The 23,692-nt window shown below is 41.0% G+C and overlaps 1 protein-coding gene across 5 annotated transcripts in view; it reads left to right on the top strand.

The window, feature by feature from the left end:
• The window catches only part of sptbn4b (spectrin, beta, non-erythrocytic 4b), a 96,467-nt gene continuing 72,775 nt past the window's right edge, over positions 1-23,692 (top strand). For 4 of the 5 annotated variants that reach the window (XM_074641141.1, XM_074641140.1, XM_074641139.1 and 1 more), the window contains exons 1-4: positions 1-99; positions 16,138-16,295; positions 16,777-16,928; positions 18,332-18,505. In XM_074641141.1, the coding sequence (XP_074497242.1) occupies positions 16,151-16,295; positions 16,777-16,928; positions 18,332-18,505 (471 nt within the window). In that variant the 5' untranslated portion in view covers positions 1-99; positions 16,138-16,150. Of the gene's footprint in view, positions 100-16,137; positions 16,296-16,776; positions 16,929-18,331; positions 18,506-20,597; positions 20,843-23,692 lie in introns of those variants that run through there. The other variant, XM_074641143.1, reaches the window with a different exon arrangement.

Here is a 23,692-nt window from a genome sequence, read left to right as displayed (position 1 = left end):
CATTGATAAACCTCTCTCTCTCTCTCTCTCCTCATCGATTCAGCTCTTTGCTATAAGAGGAGGACAAACCAAACCACCAAACTGACACTGAAGCTGAAGGTAAGGCCGACAGAAGGACGACAGGATGGTTGCTTTCTCCATGGGATGTCCTTTTATGTTCTCATCCTCTGTGTGAGAGCAAGGAGTCGAGGAGTCGAGGTGCACGGGGCTTTTTTCCTTTTTTTTTGCAGGCACGCCGGCCTGCATTTGGGTGCAGGGTACCGCAGTGATCCGGCGCTGCTTCATGGCTTCTTATCAACTACATGTGTTACACGATGCATGCATGGGAAAGTGTTTGTGATGCCTGCAGGAGCTGGTGGTCTAATTTGAAAGGATAAATGTGTTAAGAAGCAGAATAGCGGCCTAGTGCATGAGCTAGGGGTTTAATGTTGCATGTTAGGTTTCTTTAAAACAGATAACTTTAAATTATAGATGGTTATGTTTTGTTCTATGGCATTTAGGCAAACTGTGCACCAATGCACATATCAACAGAACTTCCCAAGTGTTAAATCTCTACAGTAATATATATCTATATATTCCTGTAGGAAGTTAAAGTGTGTCTCTGGTTCCTGGTGACCTGACATTACTTTGGCATTTCTGCCCTGCACTGTAGCATCAGTTATTCCTGCATTTTGCTGTTCTATAGGGGGCAAATTCATTCAGATTGTCCTTATGCTTTAGTGAGACAAGGCCAAAAGCAGCATAGCTTGCTTTAGCAACATAAGAAGCAGATGCTCTGCAGCCTGTCAAGTGTTAATGTGGTGTGTTTTGATCACATCTGCAGTGAAAAGTGACTGCAACCTCAGTTATGTATGCATTGAGACTATCATTGGCTCTACAGTAACATATATATATGTATTCCTGCAGGAAGTTAAAGTGTGTCTCCGGTTCCTGCATGACCTGACATTACTTTGGCATTTCTGCCCACAGTGGCATCAGTTATTCCTGCAAAATTCAAATGCAAATTCATTCACATTATCCTTATGCTGTAGTGAAACAAGGCCAACAGCAGCATAGCTTGCTTTAGCAACACAAGAAGCAGATGCTCTGCAGCCTGTCAAGTCTTAATGTGGTGTGTTTTCATCACATCTGCAGTGAAAAGTGACGACAACCTCAGTTATGCATTGAGACTATCACTGGCTGCTTAATGTGGTAGCTTGTTTGTCTTAAATATCTATAGAGCTAAGTAGGGAGCTAATACAGAGGTGTGCAGGCAGGTGTGGGTTAGTTGGTTAGCTTTGATTTGTTGGTGCAAGGTGTGTGTGTGTGTGTGTGTGTGTGTGTGTGTGTGTGTGTGTGTGTGTGTGTTTGTGTATGTATACATGGTGGTGTTGGAGGGGGGTGGACAGGAAAGAAAAGAAAAGAATAAGACAGACACATGTGTTTATATTTAAAGGTAGTCGCAATGAGCAAAAGCTGTAGTCATTAATTTAATTCAGTAATTCATTAATGATAATAAACAGCTAGTTTGATCCCCTCACTCTGATATTCTTCTGGGGTTTAAAGTACCCTATGGTACATAATAGACTAGTGTTTTTTTTAATCTTATTGTACACTATGGAAGTTAAAGTCCTGTCATGTCACTATTCAACTTCTGTAATCTACCCACAGGGGGTTGCAGTGTGTCTGTGGTGCTCAGCCGTTTACCATAAAGTGAATTTATTACACTTATGGTATCACTAATATTTATATAATACAAAATTAATATCTATTATACACATTGACAATTTTGTCCTCAAAAGTGCTATAAATACCCTCATATTGCTACTGCATTGTCTGTCACTACATCTGGTTCTATTTTTAGAATATAGTAATTATAGTAACTTTTATAGTGCTTTATATGATACTATGTAAATATACTGTACAGAAGTGCACACTAGGGATGAGCGATATGGAGAAAATCAAATATCCTAATATTGCTTGACCAAATACCTCAATATCAATATTGCTACGATGTTGTAGGCTTTACTATTGGTGCTTTTTACAAAATATTTAGCCTACACAGTGATGTTATTGATAAATAAATCTTCAGTAATGTGGATGTAATGACTCAGTGGGTAAAGGAAAATAATAGAACAGTCCGGTACGTTCAGACAATTACATCACTTTACTGTAATGCAGCATTAAAACTAGGAAAAGACAACACTTATGCCATAACACCATATCCAAAATCTAAGACATTATCTAGTCTCACTTCATGATATCAATATAATATTGATATATTGCTCAGCACACACACACACACGTAGTATATATACGTATACAGCTGTGTGGTATATTGCTAAGGTCAGCATTATAAGAATCCAATGATATAATAAATGATTATTGGTATATCTCACATTACAATATATTGCCCAGCTCTATTACAGCATAGAGTTCTTTTTGACACCCTCCTTGTTGTCGTCTCTGTCTTGTCCGCATGATAGACAGCCTCTCTGGGACACTGAGGCTCTCTGCTGCTGCTCTGTTGTTTATCGGACCACAAGGTGACTGCTTTGATTAAGACTTGTGGTCTTTTGCCGACTCAGAACTGGGCGTCGGCTGCTGCACTTGCTCACAGATGTTGTTTCACTTTGCTGAGGTGAAGTGAGTAGAAGTGACTCAGTGCTGTGTGTAAAGTGCGTACTGCGTGACGTCACATTGAAGCATCCAGTGTGTGTGTGTGTGTGTGTGAAAGAGAGAGGCAGAGAGATCCATCCCTGTAAGAACAATCTAGGTGTCAGATATTTTTGGCAAAGTGAGATCATTCTGGGTAAAGTTTATGATATATATTGTTAAATTTAAGGTTAGCTTTGGGTCTCATGGGGAGACTGAATACAGATGTCTGAATTGTGTCAAATTCAATGTGTTATTCAGTTGGCATTTTATTGGCAGCCATGCGGGGCTTTTACTGTGAAACAGCCCTATCACATTCAATGCACTTTTTAAAATCGTTGTTAGTGGCTACATCTAAATGTGTACTTTTTTGTTGACAGATCAGCAAGAAATTGCACAGAAGGAACAAACTTCACCACTGCTCTGATAAAATACAGCAAAGCAGAAAACGGAGTTAGATAAATAGTAAAAACAAGAACATAGAAGCAAAGCAAGACTCTAATCAACTGTGTACATCATGCTAGGTGGTTTTACACAAGCATATCAACATCACTGCATATATTGTTGCAGGCTGCTCTCATAAACTGTTCGTAGCTATACCTACGAAAAGTAATGCTCTGTAATTCGTGTATATCCCACGAAATCAGTTCATGTGTAATTAACGTAATCGTGAACCAGGAAATATAAAGAGCGACAAACACAGCGTAGTGAGGAGGTCCGGGTGGATGGGTGGGTCAAATAATACTGGACTTTAGCCCAGGAGACCGCTGTCCGTGTCCCATGTGAAACCAGAAGTCAACGTTGATTTATTTGTCACGTAAGTTATGTGCTTAAGTTACACAACTCCAGGAGTTATTTTAAGCCAAACCACAATATTTTCCTAAACATAACTAAATAGTTGTGTTGCCTAATCCTAACCAAGTCGATCTTTTCCTAAACCTAACTAAGCAGCTTTCTTGCTTAAACCTAACGAAGTTGTTTCCTATGAAGATGGAAGTTTATTTTGAAAAGACTGTATGCATGTAACGAGCGGAAATTGACACGTGTTGCTGGTCATTCGTAGGAGAACGAAGGAAAAAGGACAAAATAACTTTTCGTAATATATCATAAGAACCGTTGTATGAGAATACGTTGAGCGTAGTACCCATTCTTAATAAGTAAGTTATTCTGTTCTCTTCACCATAACCCCCAGAAACTTCCTGTTTTGGTAAAAGAATCCCAGATAATTTTTTTTTACATATTTAAGATGTCCCCTACATGACATTGTTTTGCAGCTGAGGCTGCACAGGATTCACTTGTTGTGGCCTGTTGTTTGATGTATATAATATCGGTCAACAGATTAATTTTTAGGAGATGTAATAAGTACATACAGAATTGGATTTTAGTGATATTGGTTGATGAAACGTAAACAGTTCATACTGATGTGGTAAAAGGACAACAGGGCCTCATACACAGTGTTACGAGGCTTGGCAAGACATTTACAAGTAAGTACAGTATAATGTGTGCTGAATTTGATGTCTGTCAGTATCGTTGTTATGTTGTAATGGAGAATAATCAGGTTTCATTAACTTTCTTCAGAGCCACCAAAGTGAATTTAGTTGATACCCGATCTGATCATTACATCAATCGATAGAAATTCCAGAAGCCGAGCATGCAACTCACAATTGTCAATAGGCAGATGACATATCAGCTACATAGCAGAGGTCATCGTTAATGTCCCCCGGACGATCTGCATGTCATGATATTGATGAGGACTGCTGTGTGTGTGGTAAAAACGTACACTGAGGGTCTGGTCCCCATTAAGCCTTTAGAGAAACCGAGACACAGAGCTGCTGCCACTGACTGATTAACAGTGGCAGCTGTCTCTCTCTTCCCTTCTCTCTCTTTCTTCATCTTTCTAGTGATATACCCTCCCGTCTCTCTCTTGCTCCTTTGATTTCTTTCTTCTTCCCTAATTCTCTCTATGTCACCTCACCTCTTCCATGTCAGCCTTTCTGTTTCTCTGTAACATCTCTCTTCTATAACATCACCGTCTATTTGTCTCACTCTCTATAGCGATGTTCACACTGCAAGCTTCAGCGCTCAGTTCTGATTGAATGCTCAGATCAGATTTGGCTGTTCACATTATTTTTTTAAATGTGGCCAATATCAGACTCCAGTGTGAACTAGTGGTCACGGTCCTGAACTGACCGTATGCGCAAAAGAACACGCAGCTTTGCTTTTGAGGCTCAGGCCACTGAAGTCAGTGTTTACAGTTTCATTTAGAAGTTGATGTGCAGTTGAAGCCAGCAAATTTGTGAGCAGATGATAACGAGGAGAAAGAGAGACACATTTTTTTGTGGAGCAATTGCTGCTACTTCTGTTCAGAGGTATGTGTGGATGCGGGTTTGGAGCCAGGAGTGGTGGGATTGTGATGTGAATAGTTTCACAGCGTAAAATTGAGACAAATGTCGATCTAGAGTGACGGAAAAGTCGCACGAATTCTGATTTGACTTTTCAGACGAGGTCGCATTGCAAAAAATCGGACCTGTACCATGTGATTTGTGCTATTCACACTGAGTCACATATGCCCCCCTCAAAAAAAATGTGATTTGGGCCGTGAATGTTGCCCATAACCTCCTATCTTACTTCTTTAGTTACCCTCTATCTCTCTTGATTATGTCTGCCTCTCTCAGTCTGTCTCTAAATCTAACCTCTAAATCAACCGAGATGGACAGTCAGAAAGTATTCATGGGATTTGTTGACATTAAAAAGAATTGAATATCGTTAGCTTTATCATTCAACTCACTTATAGGCTAGTTGTCTGCCACATAGCTGCCATAATTATGTAAAAATCAACAATACTGATACCATCAACAACTTGTGCTTTTTTTTTTTCTTAATTAATTTTGTACATAGGCTTTTTCAGTCTCAAGTTTGTGTTTGGTCCAGTATTGTAAAATCCACCCTGATAGTTGTTGGGACCTCTGGAGTAGGGAGGCAGGAACCGTTGTGGCCAAGTAAACAAAACTGAAACCAAGGTTGGTGCAGCTTTAAAGGGCCTGACGAGGGCGTCCTAAAGAGTGGATCTGGGCCTACTGAGTAGTTTTATTGTTTGTTTACTCTTCAGAGATTAGTACAAGATCAGAAAATACAATGACACACATGTATATAATGCTGGATCAAGTCATATTTATTTTCTTCTAGTGTGCATCTGGTTAGAAATGCTTGACACGATGAGACTGAACATGCAAATTCTTTAAATATTAACTAAATAAATATCAACAGGCTCCTTTTTTCAGCCCCATCCCGCTTCATAGACAAAGTTATATAAAATAAAACCAACAGTCTTTGGCCACTGAACTTACTAGTGTTGGCGACCGAACAGCCTCACTGCAGCATTTGGGGGTTAAGTGCTTGTTTCAAGGGCGCCTGATGTTTGGCATCTCATGTACTGAAGAGATTAGAGCATTGTCACTCGTTGGTCATATGGAGGCACCGTGCCAAATGCTAATAGCCAAAACACAAGTTGTGTAGGCCAGACAGATCGGACTGGAGGTTAGGACAGAGGGACGATTGGGAATAGACGGAGAGGACAGTTGAAAAAGTGTGAAGGATAATAAAAGGAGAGCACGGGGAGGCGGGGGGGGGTGACGCTTTCATTACACCATTGGTGTAATGGTGATTTATTGTGGTTACCAACGGCGACAGCATAGCTGGGGAGAGAGGGCAATAATAACACTGAGTGGTTTAGAGGAGAAAGCATAACGACTGACAGTTCTGCACACACACGCACATATATACATACTAGGTCACTGATTGAATAGTAAATCAGTAGAGAATCAATCAGCGATAATTTTGATTATCTATTAATTGTTAAGCAAAAATTCCAGACATTATCTGGTTCCTGCCTCTCAAATGTGAGGATTTGCTGCTTTTCTCTTGTTTTGGACTGTTGGTTGAACAAAAGCAATTTGAAGATGTCAGCATGGCCTCTGGGTAGGGTCTGAAATTACCACCTGCTACCCGCCAAATGTGGATAAATTATCGGCAGTGGTAAAATCGTCCAGAACTTTGGCGATGGGAATGGAGAATTGGTGCCTAGTTGTCAGATTCCTTGGCATTGCATGCCTCCGTGACTATCAATTCCTCTTATAGAAGCTTTCCGACTGTTAAGCATGCACAATGACGTAATGCCATACGCACGCTGTATCATGTTTCAGTTTGTTTGGGACCGGAGCCATGGCGGAGATACGCTAATAAACCTGAGGGGCGCACCATATTTTTCCCTGATAATGCTACATTGTGAACAACAAATCCGTGTTGAAATCGGCAGGAGGAGGGTTAGTAACGTTGTCTGGTGGGCAGCACAGTCCTGCTTAGCTAAATAACAGAGCTACTAACGTTATCGGAGGTTCCATTGCAGTAAAAATGAGCGATTTGGGGCGAAGATAAATTATAACGTCATCATGATGTGTTCTTATGTAATCTTATAAAATGTTCTCCCTCGGAAGCTACGGTGTAATTCCAACACTGTAATTTACCGTGCATATAATGTTTTTTGTGTGAAATATATCAAATATTGAATGACATTAGATCTAAAAAGTTAATCCTTCATTTAGCGCATAGATTTCAAAAGTGGCAGATAAAATCTATGAGCGGCAGACCAAAAAAAAATAAATACCAGGCAGTGAAAAAGTTATTTCAGACCTTGCCTCTGGGAAAATGTCATAGGCTTTGTTTTTCCACTATTTCCTTATATATATATATATAGACGAAACAATCAATCAATTAAATGAAAAAAAGAAGATTAATGTCAATAATATAATAATAATTTCAATCTTTAGTTTCATCCCTAATGTACACCTGTAAAATCATGTATCAGTATTAATAATACCACATGGGAACAACTGTCACAATGTGACTGAGACAGACAGGTACGAGTCTGCCACTCTGCCTTATGAGACTTCAAAGTAAAGAGAACAACAGCTGAAAGAGCAATGACGGAGCTGAAGTGGATTCACACAAACACACTCAAACCACAAAGATGGCCACTCTGAATGTAGAACGTGTCTTTATAGATGCTGTCCTATAAACCACGTTGAGGGTTCGGGTTCGGGTTCGGGTTCGGGTTCGGGTTCGGGTTCGGGTTCGGGTTCGGGTTCGGGTTCGGGTTCGGGTTCGGGTCCAACAGGAGAAATACAGCGATGCTTCAGATAATCTCAATTCTGTCCTAACAGTGAGAGATGAGAAGACATCTCTGTCTGGTGCCCATCATTGTTTTTACTTAGATTGTCAATCAAACAGTGTGGGTGGGACATGACAGCTTCTTTCTTCACATTCACTATCCTGCTCATCATCTGTTTTAGGGCTGCAACTAACAATTATTCATGAATCTGCTGATTATTTTCATGATTAAACGAGTACTCGTTAGGGCTGCGTGATTTTTTTTTTGTTGCAGTAAAGACCTACCAGAGAGGAGTGTTCAGAAATATATATATATATATATAAAAAAATAATGTTATTTTAATTATTATCATATTGTGTTTAGGTAAAAAGGCTGGTGTTTGACTGCAACGTGTGTTTGTGTATTTTTCCACTGTGGTTTAACATTGTATGTGGGATGTTCAAGAGATCACACAACACACACACGCAGAGGTGATTCCTCCTCTTTCTTCCAGCTCCATGGAGAGATCAGAGAGGCTGCTGCTGTTTAGACGTTTGATCCTCCAGTGTTGGAGCAGTAGACTCTATATCCTGGACTGACTGGAACATATGAACTCTGTCACCCTGGGGAGACCAACGGGACAAACCTCGGAACCAGAACTAGATACATTTTCAGTCTGGGACAGCACAAAATGATCCAGAAGCAACCTTTATACTGATCCTGTGTTAGTGGTATTGTTTTCCCTGCTTCTCTGCTCCAGGTTTAGCACTAACATTATCTTTAGTTCCTTTAAATGACACAAAGCAAAATGAATAGATCTCAGCAGATTTAACGAACCCCGGGTTGAAACATAGATATTGCACTGCACTGCCGTCATTTTAAATCAACAATATTCACGGTTTAAATTTACTGAAGATAACATTATTAAGTGTATTTATGAGCAGTGGAAATGAAAACATTCAGCAGCAGATTTACTCCGATCACTTGCATTCTAGTGCAGCTTTGTGGTTTTAGGTGTTGATGACTGATCAACCTCCCATACTGGCTGCTGTAAGAGCAGCAGCATTACTCAGCACTTTTATTTGACACTGTAGTCACGACAGATAATACTGTAGGTTTCCAGACTTTTCTGCAACCTTTATCGGAGTAATTTTTTCCTACAGCGTATTTGTGTAAAAACAGTCTAATGATGAATGAGAAAATGCAACTTAAAGGAGCACTCTGCCGATTTTACACAGGAAGTTCAGTTTACTTGTCACAAGAAATACTGTTTAGCCTGTGAACAGTTGTTTATTGTCTTCTGGAGGCTGCTTTTTAAAGTCTAAAAAAATAACCCTTGGGATGTCATCAGGTTTATTTTGGTTTGGGCCTTAAAGGGACTATTTGTAACTTTCAGAAATGCTTGTTAACAGCGGCACCTGTGACCGTGAAATCAACGAAAGTCAGCGTCGAGCTCGCGCTTGCTCGCTCTACATAGACATGAACGAGCATCGCTCAAAACTGTGAGACGACACACGTCAGCTAAAACCACAATATCACTCTATATTTCAGCTGCTTGGCAGTAATGTTAGCTGACCAGACGAAGGTCTCTCCATGAACATGATTTAGATCTGATCCTAGTGTTGGCTTTTCCTGCCTCAGCGCAGGCTGAGGTAGTGGGGCTCTGCAGCATGTCTCCCTGTTCTCTCCGCCCGCAGCCGGAGAGAACAGGGAGACACCGGCACCCGGTCGGTAACAAGACTATAACGTGTCTCTCTGTAGAGCTCCGTCACTTCACAAGACACGGGAAACCTCTGTTGGTCTGGAGGAGCTGCAGCATTTATTTCTGCTCAAACGTCCACTGTACATTCACTAAATATTCTCAGAGCTAAACTAACTGTTCTGCAGTGTGGAGTGAGCATGCGTTCAGGTCTAGAGGTGGAGCGAGCTGAGCGAGAACGCACGCTCTGTCTGAGTGAAGGCGAGCAGGCAGCGGAGCAGGGACGCTGGCAACACGCGAACGCGCATATGCGAGCGCGCATGTGTCCCGACCCGGTACATTTATACGCATAAAAAGTTACAAACAGTCCCTTTAAGGCTCGCCCACACTAAGAGATTTTTCAAATCTTAACAGATGTTGAAAATGTGAGAGACCCCACACATAAAGTCATGTTATGTTGAATTTAACAGTTTTGTTCCTATCGTGTGTGGAGAGCAACGATTTGGTCAAAACAGCACACCACACAGATTCATTCATCAACAACAAGAGTCCCCACTACAAAACATGGAACTCTCGCAAATGATCTCGCAATCAAACGTGACTTTAGTGTAAACAAAGCGATGTTAGTTTTTGCACTACTTTTTTACTGAAAATTCTCGAAAGATGTATGGATGAAGTCATGGAGTCATGTTAAATGAACATTCGCTTTGTTGCCACAAATTAACATGTTGGTCCTCCATTTCTGAGCTCCATCTCACTACTACTTTATGCTTTGTGTTTTGCATTAGCTCATGCGTTAGCCGCGGCCGCCATGACGGCGGTGGTTGTCTTTCCACTTCAGTCAGCATGGTTCTCAATTGGCTATAGTTTTTTTCCTTTTTCCACCTGACTGGATCATCGTCTGTCCTTTGGGTTCCCCACACACAAGAGGATATCCGACCGTAAATAATGAGCATTTTTAATATTTACGATTTGAAATCGGTGCGGCCAGGATGGATTTCCGAGCCGATCGGGGATGTAAAAAACGCTCTTAACACACTTCACCCTACAGGAACATCTGGAAAGATAATCTTTAGAACCATCAAAAATCGTGGCTTTGCTGATCGTTGTCGGGATGGGGGAATCGGGCCTAAAATCGACCTGATTCTCGTGTAGTGTGTAGCCGGCATTAGACTTGAAACTTTTAACAAGAAGCCTGTGTTATAAACTGGAGGTTTAGGGTGTGAAAGAAGTGGATGCAATTAAAGATGTTATTTATTTATGGATCCCACATTTAGGTCAGGACATCTCAGACTGCTCCTTCAATTTTGACCATTTGTTTTTTCAAATCTGTCTCTTATGAGTCCCTCGATATACAAAAATCGCTGGAATACTCCTTCAAGGTACTTTTGCATCGGCCTCAACATTTGGTGATGGATGTTGCTGCTCATGTGAGACTCCCAACTCAAATTAATTTTCTGTTGATAGTCTGATGTTGAAACATGCAGGTTTTCAAATACTTAAAATCATTCTTAGCTCAACGTGTGGTCACTGTGGTTTTCTTTGTTTTTATCTCCACCATCGGAGATTGTGTTCAGCCTCTGGAGGCAAACCATGAAGCATCCCACTGCTGATGTTACTTATAGAGCAGACAATGGATAGCCAGGAGCGTGTGTGTGTGATTGTCAGACATAGTGTCGACTCTATTGCCTGAGGCTGGCTGATTCCTCAACAGCTGAGTCTGATTATTAGAATAAAGGTGACACACACACACACACACACACACACACACACACACACACACACACACACACACACACAAATACACATTAGAGCAGTCGTGCGAGCTGTGAGTCTGATTGATTGAGAGACACCAGGTGGTTGAGGTTAGGCGAGGATCACGGCAAGGAGAACAGAGGACACACACACACACACACACACATAGTATGTTGACTGACATGAGACTGAGGCAGTTTGACTGATGTAGACTGTCTATTGTTTCTGGGTTTTGATACATATTCCTGTTTGTTGATGTTATATCTTATCATGTCTTATCATCATAATGTCTTTTATAATATCTTACAATGATATTACACACGTCTTATATTGTCTATTCTTTTACTGTTGGCCTCTACTACGAGTCTCTCTGTCTACCTCATAGCAATACAGATGGATTTATTGAATTGATTTAAGGAAAAACATGGTTAAAAATATTGGGCGGCAACATGCAATGCAGCACCAATGACCGGTGGTGCATTGGTTATCACTGTCAGCAAGAAAATCCCCGGTCTGATTCCCGGTCTGATCCAGGCAGGGTCTTTCTGTGTGGAGTTTGCATGTTCTCCCCGTGTTTGCATGGGTTTCCTTTCCTCCGGGTTCTCTGATTTCCTTCCGCCACCAAAACATGTATCCCCCTGGGTGCTGCGAATGGGAAGGGGGGGTCACGTCAGGAAGGGCATCCAGCGTAAAATCTATACCAAATCAAATATGCGGATCATAAAATCAGATCTCAGATTTTGCAGATCTCCCTGTTTTGACTGCATAAAAACATAAACTAGTTTTTTTTAACTCAGATGTTATGCATATGGTGGTGTATTCTTTATTCAATGACAGTTTTCCAAAAATTTGATTTAAAAAATTGCAATATATCACCTTTCTTATATCTTATATCGCCAGATTCTCAACAATACACAGCCTTAGTCGATTGTTTAATTGTTTAAAGTAGCAATGCTAAATATAAATATACTCAATAACAGGTAAAAGTCCAGCACTTCAAATTTTGTTTTGTTATATTTTGGATGTATCAGCAGCAAAATGTACAATTTTTTTTTTTACTAGTTTCTGACATTTTAAAGACAAAGCGATTAATCGAGAAAATAATCCTTAGTTGCATTTGTTTGTGTCCTTTACTGAATAGCACAGTGAGAATAGCACCTTTTACATAGCTGCAAACAAGCTCTAGTTTTCATTAGATTAATTCAGTTGACCTATAAATCAACTCCTTTCCTTTAGGTTTCACTTCTTTTGCAGGTTCTTGTTTGGTCCTCTGTCTGCTTCATCACCAGATACACTGCACTGTAATGTTTTGCTGTTATTCTCTCCGGGGGGAACAGCTAAGTGCATGTGCACACCCCTCCTCTCTCTGTCTTGCAGGGCATGCTGACATTTACTCGATATGGCTACGTTGTTTTCCAGTGGTTTAGGTATAGTGACAACTGTGAGTCTGGACTTTTGTTGCAGTGGAGAGAGAGGGAGAGGCAAGATGAGGGGAAGACAAAGAGATTTACAGCAAAAAGGTTGAGGCAGAAAACGACAGAGAAACACTTAAAACCCTGCAGCAGCCTCAAGCACACTTTCACTTTTATTCTTTCACTTTCACCTAATTAATCAATTAGTGACATAATCATAAAAACGCTTTGATCCAGTTTTAATCAACGCAAACCTGCAATATAAGCACGCAACACGCATACAAACATGCATTCCCCCAAGCAGCATTGGAGAAGAGCACCAAATGACATACTGCGTCTTGTGTCTTGTGGGCACATCTGCTCTTTAGCAGGAGAAACCATTACATGTATTTTCCATCCATCTATCATGCGTGTAATACAAAGAAAAATGGGGGAGGAACCGGTAAAAACTAATGTGACAGTGCAGCATTCACCAGGACGCACATAATAGATATTTTCTCAACGTGCAAACATTGTATGTGTCTATTTTTAGTATTCAATATAAAGTCATTGTAGGCCTGAAAGGTTGATATTAAAATCCGCTGTAGAGAACAGTGTCTGTAAGCTTGAATTCATGTGTGTTACAGTGGATTCCTATACTGATGAGCCCTCACAAAGTGTCCTCAGTAACTTCTCGCTCCTGCTGCGTAATCCACCTTTCCACTGTCCACTTTTCTCCATCGTTTATGTTCCAAACTCTCATGTATTTTTCCCAAAACATGCCTGTATGTGGCGGAATACGATACGATACGATAATACGATAATACTTTATTGTCAGACAGGTCTGAAATTTGTTTTGCATAACAGCAGCTCCATTTGCAACATCACAAAAAGGACAAAGACAAGAAACAAGAATACGTACATTTAAACATTACAATCCCAGAAGGCGATATTCAGGGCCCTTCAATGTACATTTGATCTGGGATTAGGCTCCATATTTAGTTTTAGGATTGACTGGTGTACAAAAGAGTGCTTCAGTCTAACCTTATTAAATCGTGGAACCCTGTATCTCCGATTTGATGGTAACAATTCATATTCACTGTTCAAAACATGGTTGGGGTCAGAGACGATGGGGTTAGCCAGCCTTAAGATGTTATTATGATAGGCTGAGTCATAGAATTTCTCAAGGGGGAATACACTGCTTTGTACAGTTTTTAGTATTCAATGCTAAAAAGCATACTTTAGTTTGCAAACTATAGCGTCTGCTGTTTATAGAACATACACTGACTTGACAAAACGGAGATTTTAAATATGTGGAAGTTCAGTGGAATATAAGGAAGGAAGTGTAAAATGCTTATACAGACACATCACATCGCTCCTCTTAGCTACAGTCGGAGAAAAATCTGCAAAATATCTGCCTAAGAGTGAGGAAGTGTCTTCTGAAAACTGCCAGACTTTTCTAGCACGAGAAGACAAAGAGTTTTACATTTTCACAGAGTCTGCTGATTTTTATGTCTGCTCTGAATTTCCAGATACCTGAAACAGAGGAGTGCGGTGCTTGAAGCATATTGTTTACACCGGGGAGGGGCCGTATTCACAGAGGATCTTATCTGAGCCACAATGGGTTCCTAACTAAGAGCTATTCACAAAGCTGCTGAGAGCAACTTTTAGTAAGGAACCGATCAAATTACATTATAGATTATAGAATTAATAGATAGATAAATCAATATGAAATGTTGACTGGTTAAGTATATTGTATCTGGCATCAAATACCAACCTAAACATCCTAAAGTAAGGAGATGCCCCTTATTTGAAAGAGTTTCTCCTAACTCCGTCAGTTACTGTAGGAGCTACTTTTAGCCGTAGGATGTTTTGTGAATATCCAGTGCTTTTGTGAAGATTGGATGGAAATCTGTTATTGCTGTAAAACAGTTTTATCAGCTCTTCAGAAGAATGCGACTGAAACCCTTTTTTCGTTCTCATTTTTCTGTTTTGAACATTTCCATTTCTTACCTCTCTCACCCTGAACTCTGTGATTTCTTGGTAAACTTTAGAAGTTATTTTTATCCTCCGGTTTCCAGCTGTCAGAGAGATGAACCAAATAATTCTTACTGTCTGTCTCCCACCATCAGAGAGATTTTATTTTAAGCTTCTCTTTTGTAAAAATGCTCTGATGCCGAGGACAGGTACTGCATCATTCATGAATGGGAAGGAGCTGTTATTTATGGACTCCAGAGTATGTTTTTTGCTGGGAGACATGTTATTTGTGCATTTTGAACACACTAATTCAATTGTGAATGTTGCAGCGACTGTTTCGTAGTTTTCCCCCGTGTGAATCTGGATTTGTTTCTGTGAATACGTGCGGCTAAATCGGGGTTAAAAGGTGTCAGATAAGGTGTGTGTGAGTCAGTCAAAGTTTAATTATGAAGTGTGAACTGCCCGTCCCCACCACCTTTCTCGCTGTCCTCTGCATGTATATATGTGTGTGTGTGTGTGTGTGTGTGTGTGTGTGTGTGTATGTACAGTACACGTGTGAATGTCTTAACATACATGTGCATGTGTGTATTAAGTCTAAACAACACATGTGCATGTTGGTCAGTGTGAAGTGAAACCGCCTTTTAACAATTTTAAACAAAACTGTCTATTGAAAATAATGACCTCTACGTTGACTGATAATAGATAGGAAGGCTGCAACGAACCATTATTTTCATTATCAATTAATCTGCACATTATGTTTTTGATTAATTGATTAATCATTTCATCTATAAAAGGGTAAATGTTTTAATTTTTGCTGATAAAAAAAGACATTACCAATTATCATAATCATATTTTTTTGTTGACCAACTAATTGATTATTATATTATATCATATTATTATTATTTCAGCTTTAAAGGTGTGCATTAGGCTGTAATCTAATAAAAGAATGATTAGAGTTCATTCAGGTCAAATATGTTCCCATAAACATTCAGTAAAGGTCTTTACACACAGGGGTCATTTTTTTCGTGCAATTAATTCACTGTTAATATATTTTTTATGAACTGTTGTTTCGAACACTTTCACACAGAACGCGAATATTACGCAGCGAAAAAGTGATTTTTCAGAGCTTTCGCACTGCGAATAAAGACGTCAACCAATCACGTTGTGCTTAACGGGTTCAGTTGCGCCTGTATTTATAAAACCACAAGAAGGAGGCTCCGTAGTCCAAACCAGAACGGAAAACTTTATTACTTCTTTCAACCTAGACAAAGGCAGTGCAGACCAGATCCACTCTTTTTGTTCTTATGTTGCACAATAAAAGCCCTAAATATGTAACATTCGCAGGCGAGTGTTTTGCGTTTTCGTGTTGTTTATTCGTCACGCCCCCGGTATGTAAAGGCCTTATATCTACAACAATTAATCTACATTTCGTATCAGACAAACTGTATGAGATCCTGTATTTTACAGTAAGACAACACGACCAGCTGATGTTTTGCTCATCTCTAGCTGTGTTTCTGTGTCTGTGTGTGTTGCAGGGCGTCGGGCGCGATGGCTAATGCCTCCCCAGACCTGGACAACGCGGAAGCCCAGCGCCAGCTCAACAACAACAACCGACCAAGCAGCTCGGGATTCTGGGAGACGGAGTGCACCAGCTCCAAGCTGTTCGAGTGCTCCCGCATCAAGGCCCTGGCAGGTCAGAGGTCACGCACATCCATACAGACACACACACACTGCAAACACACCTGCATCAGTAGGTGTATAAATACACCTACATCAAAGGCATGGTGTTTATTCTGGTCTGTTGTGAATTTTGGTGTTAAAATGTTTCTTCTATTGATCTGTTTTATCATGACTTTATCTAAGGCTTGATTTTTAAATAAGCGAGTACTGATATATTTTTAAGTTGGTGGCTTTTCGTTGTTGTTTTTTTGACCCCACATATCCACTAACACTAGTTAGGTAAACAGTGCTAAATGAGTAACACAATTCCTCCTCCCAAAAAACACACATCTCATATTTTAGAATCTCAGATAAGCACAATTTAATTTAATGCTAGATGCTATGTGTTAACTAAAGCTATTTAGGATAATATTTGACTCATCCTAACTATCTCATTCACCAGAAAGAAATAGTTCTTGCCCTTTATGTAACGCTGACTCTTTTATTTCCCTCAGACGAACGGGATGCGGTGCAGAAGAAGACTTTTACGAAGTGGGTCAACTCCCATCTGGCCAGAGTGTCCTGTCGCATCGCTGACCTCTACAACGACCTGAGGGATGGATACATGCTCACCAGACTGCTGGAGGTCCTCAGTGGAGAGCTGCTGGTGGGAACACACACTCTCACACACACACAGACTCTCTCACACACACGTACGCACACACATTATGGCAAATTATATTAGGCTTTGCATCAATTTTGTAGACTCTCTTCATCAGTGTTGGGCAGTTACTGTAATATTATTACTTTCCCCAGTAATGAGTAGTGTAAGGGATTACAATTTCCCAAACAATTATATATATTACTGTAATTATATTATGTTATTAATCCAAGTATTACTGCGTTACCAGAACACAATTTGTTTTTTGTGCCAGGTCGATTTATGTTACGGTGACGTGACCGCGCGGCAGGTCACTATGCATCTTCACATCGAGTTGACCTTTGGTGATCTTTTAGGCGAATACCTCCTCGGGCGTTTGTGTGACCGTACCCTGAGGGAGAGGAAGAGACAGGCCCGGTTCTATGAGGATGCACAAGAATGCTTTGCACCCTCAGTTTAATACTGTATTTTCCACCCTCAGTTGAAATTTGAATAATACATGCCAAGCGAAAGGTGGTAGGTCTTTAAGGTGCACGGACTGTGTGGTCGTCTCAATGTGCACCTTCTGTTTATGTTCATGAATGTGCAGCAGCGCAATATGCAAAACCCCTGGGTGAAGGTGAATATAGATCAGCGGGTGTGGTGACTATAAAATACTCTTTGAGCCAGTCACATGATATTATATCACTGGTCTCATAAACAAAGCTATGATGAGTCCAGGTAACCGGACGTATCCTTCGCAAAAAAGAAGAATATGAAGCTCTAACCGACCAGTCTGATGTGTGCAGAGATCTGCATGAGTATACTGCAGCAGCAGCCTGGTGTCGGTTTCAGGCGGTTTTGTGAAGGTAAACAGGGTGAACGGACGTGCGTAACGGCTCTGTGTTCTAGTGCGGCACTTCTCAGAGGCTGCAAATTTATCAACATATATCCTGCTGCCTTCAGATGCTGCAGTGATTTCATGAACTGAAGGAGAAGGAGAAGCTTTTCATACAGTGTAAAGCAGCAGATACTGTAAGAATCACCCACATTCATTTATTGATCAATGCAGACTGATTTACTGACTCCCCTGCAATAATATAACGTAACTGATTACTTTTGATACCAAGTAATAAGTAAAGTATAATTATTACTTTTTAAAGGAGTAATAAGTAAAATGTAACTTCCTGAGTAACTTCCCAACACTGCTTTTAATTGATCCGTCATTTGATGTGAAGTGTTAGAGGAGCTGTATGCGACCTTTCTGAACATCAATAAATTACTTAAAAATTAGCCGTGTTACCTAGCAACCTCATTATAACATTAGCCACTGCTTCACCAGGAAAGTTTGTCTTATTTTGTATATATACTTGTCCATTTGTCCATTGAAAAAGTCATCTTTGTTTATGATCCCTCTTATTTCCCCCCAGCCGAGGCCTACACGGGGTCGTATGCGGATCCACTGCCTGGAGAACGTCGACAAAGCCCTCCAGTTCCTTAAAGAACAGAGGGTTCACCTGGAAAATGTTGGTTCCCACGACATTGTGGATGGAAACCACCGTCTCACCCTGGGCCTTATGTGGACCATCATCCTACGCTTCCAGGTAAACACAAACGCATATGAAACACCTATTGTATGACATTTTATCACAGCTCAGTAATGTAGTGGCTAGGTTTAGGAGATGTTAAAAAGCTTGTCCTAACATCTTATTTTGGGCAATGAGCAAAAAATGATTTTGTTTTTTCTCTGCTTTCTCTTATATATGACTTTTGTTGTCAGTTTTTCATTTCGACAGTGAGGAAAGTCTGATTTTAGTCATCGTTATAATAAGATTTCAGTCCTGGTTGATTTGGCGACACCCTTAGTTACCGTGGTAACAGCATTTTTTCAGCTTAATATGACAACAAACAACTTATTGAGAAGCCACTTTGTCAGAAATTCAACAGAATAGCAGCTGGTGTATCTGTTTACAGTGCAACCAAACAAACTCACGCTGTCGTAGTTAGTCAAAAATCATTTATTCACTCAACAGCAGGACGCACTAAAGTTGGTTACCTTGCTGAGGAGTGCAGTCCGATGCCTGCAGCTCTTCATCTAACAGCTTACCGTGGCTGGTCATTGTTGTTGCGTTACTCCCCTGCATTATTTGTAACTGATCCTTGGTCAGAAAAATGCTGAATCTGACCATGTCTTGTCTAGACGCATTTTTGATGAACAATCTCAGTCAGCTCTGTGACAAATACGTTGAGTTTCTTGTTCCTGCTTCACGATCAAAGCCAGTCGAATGTGAAGCAGCAGCAGCAGGAGGAAATGTTCAGTTTGCATTTGTAGTAACTTAATACAGCTCTGATTCGGCACTAGGAGATTGAAAACTGGATTACATGCTACATTGTTTGCCAGCGTAGCATCAGCCAGCTTCGACCAGGGTCAACAACTATCCGGCTCTGCGCCGTAGACTTTAATGCAATCCTTTCAGATCTTCTTCATTTTCAGGCTGGTTTTGTGGATTTCGAGCTAGTCGTGGTTAAACGTTGTGTAATAGTGATACTCGTTACTCGGAGAGGTTGGTTTTAATCATTGTTACAGTGAACGTAGACCTACCCGGAACAGTGTTGTTCCTTCATTTCATTGTCTTCTGTCTCGATCGCCAAGTGATGGTTCATCTTTACACTGTGATCTGGGGCGGCTGTGGCTCAGAGGGTAGAGCAGGTTGTCCACCAATCGGAAGGTCGGTGGTTCGATCCCCGGCTGCTCTGGGTCACATGTGTGTCGATGTGTCCTTGAGCAAGACACTTAACCCCAAATTCTCCCGGAGGCATAGCCATCGGTGTGTGAATGAGTATTTAGATTAAATCCTGATGGGCAAAGTTGGCACCTTAGTAGCCTCTGCCATCAGTGTATGAATGTGTGTGTGAATGGGTGAATACTGACATGTAGTGTAAAGCGCTTTGAGTGGTCGGAAGACTAGAAAAGCGCTATATAAGTCCAAGTCCATTACCATTTACCATTACCATCTGTAGCTTCTATATTTATCTTTTTCACCTGTTTTTGCTGCTGAATCAATTTTACATCCTGATACATCCTCTATCCATCCTGATGTAACCTCCTAACGCAGATTGAAGACCCTTCTGTCTGCTTTTCTCTGAAATCGCTTTTTCGTTTTTCCAAAAATTCGATGATATTTCTGCAGGGAGTGCAGTTAGTGACGGTGTGGGCTCTATGTTCACTCTGACAGCTTGATGGAGTAGCAGCGAGGGGGCACGGCATAGCGAAGGGTCAATTATAGAATGTAAATACATTAAATGGCTATCGCTGGAAAGATCTGCAGGGTTTGACTTCATGAAACTCTTAAGGATTGTAACTTTAAGCCTGTTAGTGGTCTGATATCAGCAGTATCACATGGATGTTTCTAGCTAAGGAAAGTACGCTGGACAAAAAGAACAAATTGTGACTGCTCTCAACTATTTGATTCTTCCCGTTGTATACTAAGGCTTAGAAGAGAGCTTCTCCATTAGTGCACTGAGATGCTGGCACGTGTTCCCATGCTACTTACTGATGCACAGGGATGCTGTAATCAGCAGTGGCTTCGTTTAGGATGAGCTGCCAGCGGTTCTGTTTGGGGGGGGGCTGTCACAACTGCCGCATCATCAGTGTGCGACAGCGACAGCAGTGTTTGGTGGATAAAGCCTGAATGTCACTCAGGGCTCAGAGGCCTGGAGGTAGCAGTCGCCTTCCAGTCTGCTCTTCAACAAGGACACACACACACACACACACACCCTGCAACTCGCTCTCTTACATACACACTCCATCAGTGTATCAGATCTATCTAGTCACACACACACACACATCTATATCACATCTTGACATGCACATACTATCACACACACATGCACAGGTTTCCAGGCTTTAGCAGCAGTGATACAGGATCAGTTCCTGCCATGTAAGTACAGCAGAAGCCCACGGCTCCTCTTTATTACGCTCCAGTGCTACAGCCTGGCTTTGGCACAAAATGCTTGTTTAGCATTATTCAGACCCTTCTGTAACATTCATGGTGCACAGCCGCCTAGTAGCTGTCTCCTGGGACTCAGTATTGTCATGCAGGCCTGGCGACCTACAACAAAGCACATTTAACAGCACTGCTAGCAGACTTGGGTCTCAGTATGTTGAGTGATCCTCTGCAAGCCGGGCTAGTGAGACAAAGAGGATGGATGTTCTGTGTGTGCAATAGAAGTAGACTCATAAGTTCATTTGGAAATGTTGAAATGAATGTTGTATGATGTTCACTGTTGAAGTTCATAATGGACATGTAAGTGTGCATGTCCCAGTTTGTGGTCTTTATTTGTGTTATCAAGAAATCACACCTTGCACAGACTTATGTGTTTTTTATGCCTCCGTGCCGGTGACAGCCGTGGCTGGAGGCAGTATGTTTTCGGGTTGTCCGTCCGTCTGTCCCCATTCTCATGAATGCGATATCTCTGAAACGCCTGGAGGGATTTCTTCAAATTTGGCGCAAACGTCCACTTGGACTCAAGAATGATCTGATTCTTTTAACTCAAGAATTCATATGCTAATTATGATTTCACACAAATGTGCAATAGGATGAAATGATGGAGTGATGGTATTTTGGACAGACATGGATGTAAACTGGAACTTGACTTGTTGGCTGAGGCGTACAGCTGCGAGGCGGTAATTCTAGTTTCCAAAATGTCCCAAAACAGTATTGTACAAAGTCAAGTTTCAGTGTTTAATCTGAATGACATGTTGTTAGGTAATTAGTTAAAGGTCGACTCCATCTGCATTTTTTTCCGGGCTTTTCAAATGGAAAATCCCGCTCAGCCGTCAGCAAAAAGCAGCGACGTAGGTTACAACGCTGATGCACAGATACTAAGTGATGTACTGCTGTGGACGGGGGCAGCAGCAAAACGTATTTTAGCCACCTAAAAAAATCAATATCAGTTTAAGTGTACGCTATATTTAGAATATTTTCACCACTCTACCTCGCCGTCAGACAGCCCTTTCTGACGGAGAACTAAAGCCGTTATATCGTTCTCTTCAAAGCCACCAGACTCCTTTGACAAAACCAGTAATTCAGAACACAGGAGTTGCCGGTCTACTGCTACATCCATCGGTTAGTTTATTTGTGTTGCTGTGTGACTTTCAGATCCGAAGTAACGTATGAAAATAACCGGCTTGGTAACATGCTTGATAGTTAATTCAGTAATGCCTGTTTTGTTTTTGTTGTGTTTTTAGTCTTGCTAAGACGCTGTAACTGAACAGTTTGGGCTACAGCAGTGTTAGTTGACTTCTAGCTCCGCCACCATTAGCTGTGAGCTTGGCCGTCGTCCCGCTCTCCTGCTCCCATGAGTCACCACCAGTCGATGGCCTCTTCAATTTTGCATGCGCTGAGAAAGAAGAGCAGTGCAGAAGACTGGTGTTCAGGAAGTGTGTGTGTGTGTGTGTGTGTGTGTGTGTGTGTGTGTGTGTGTGTGTGTGTTTGTGTGTGTGTGTGTGTATGTATGTGTGTGTGTGTGTGTGTGAAAGAGAGGTAGTAATTATGAAAGAAGTGAGGACAGGAGGAAAGGATGGTTGGCTGATGGGAAACAACAAGCATTGATGTTGTGGTAAATAAGCAGATGAGGTGAGGCCTAACTGTGACCTTCAGTCAGTGTTCATCGTCAGTGATATGTGCTCAGTCAAGTTTCTGATGATTAACAAAGGTTCAAATAGAAATCAGGTTCTTCACACTCTTACTCTGCTGTCTTTATCATTTGTCTCCTTTAGGCTACTGCCATCCCTACTGGTTATTATCAAAGCAGCCTTTATCTTTATTGAGATTTATTTTGGTGATATTTAAAACTAGCAATGGTACTAAGTATGCAAATCATGTAACTTCATGCAACTCATGTGAAGATAGTGTAACAATGACACCAATTAAACATGAAACTAAAAGCACAATTGTTTTAGTCTTGTTTAAATATTAAATAAGAGAACATTACTTCTGTCTCATAGTAAAGAACAGTTCCATCACAAAGTGCTGAATTTGTGTTCTTAAATAAATAAAGATATTTATATATAAGTCCCCCCGAGCATTTCCAAGTGGTGTTATTGTTGGTACCGCTGTCGCAAAGACAACCAGATCGCTCTCTGTTTTCCTCCGAGCTATCAACAACACTGAACGCACTGCATTTCTTTAATATATCGTTAGAAGCGTGGCTACTGTCCAAAGCAAGAAACAAGCGTAAGAATTTGAACTAGGAAGCGTGATCTCAGTGCCATGATTAAGGCAGAGTAAAACACCTGGTAGTATTAACAAGTAGGCAGGTAAGGTTGGGCCGGTTGGGCACGTTAGACAGGTTGTGAAAGGTACAGTAAGAACAGAAACTGTGATGCGCTGCTGTTGGAGACAATGAAGAGTTTGCCGTCTTGATTTAGACCTCCATGTTATTATTTTATTACCTTCATAAGTGTTGACGCAACTCAAGCGCCCTCCTCTTCCTTTGTGCTGTAAATCAAGCCTTCATTTTCCAGGGAGATCACAACTCGGAGACAGACAGAATTAAAAGCGAGGCTTCTAGGGAACCAATCTAAACACTGATGCTGTCTTTATTCTTTAGCCGTTACATTGTGCAATCAACATTTACTTCATAAAGCAAAAAAACTTATCTATTGCCACTTTAATTTAAACGAACATTTAAGTGCTTAAGAATAATGTCCGTAGGATGGAGAACTGTCCGGGGTCGGCTGAGATTTATGTTGTCCGAGAGGCTTCCAGCTATCTTGCACTTTGTCT

Source organism: Sebastes fasciatus, chromosome 7 (assembly GCF_043250625.1).
Source record: "Sebastes fasciatus isolate fSebFas1 chromosome 7, fSebFas1.pri, whole genome shotgun sequence".
NCBI lineage: Eukaryota > Metazoa > Chordata > Actinopteri > Perciformes > Sebastidae > Sebastes > Sebastes fasciatus.
The sequence above is the reverse complement of the archived record's forward strand: the minus strand, read 5'-3'. Positions and strand labels throughout refer to the sequence as shown.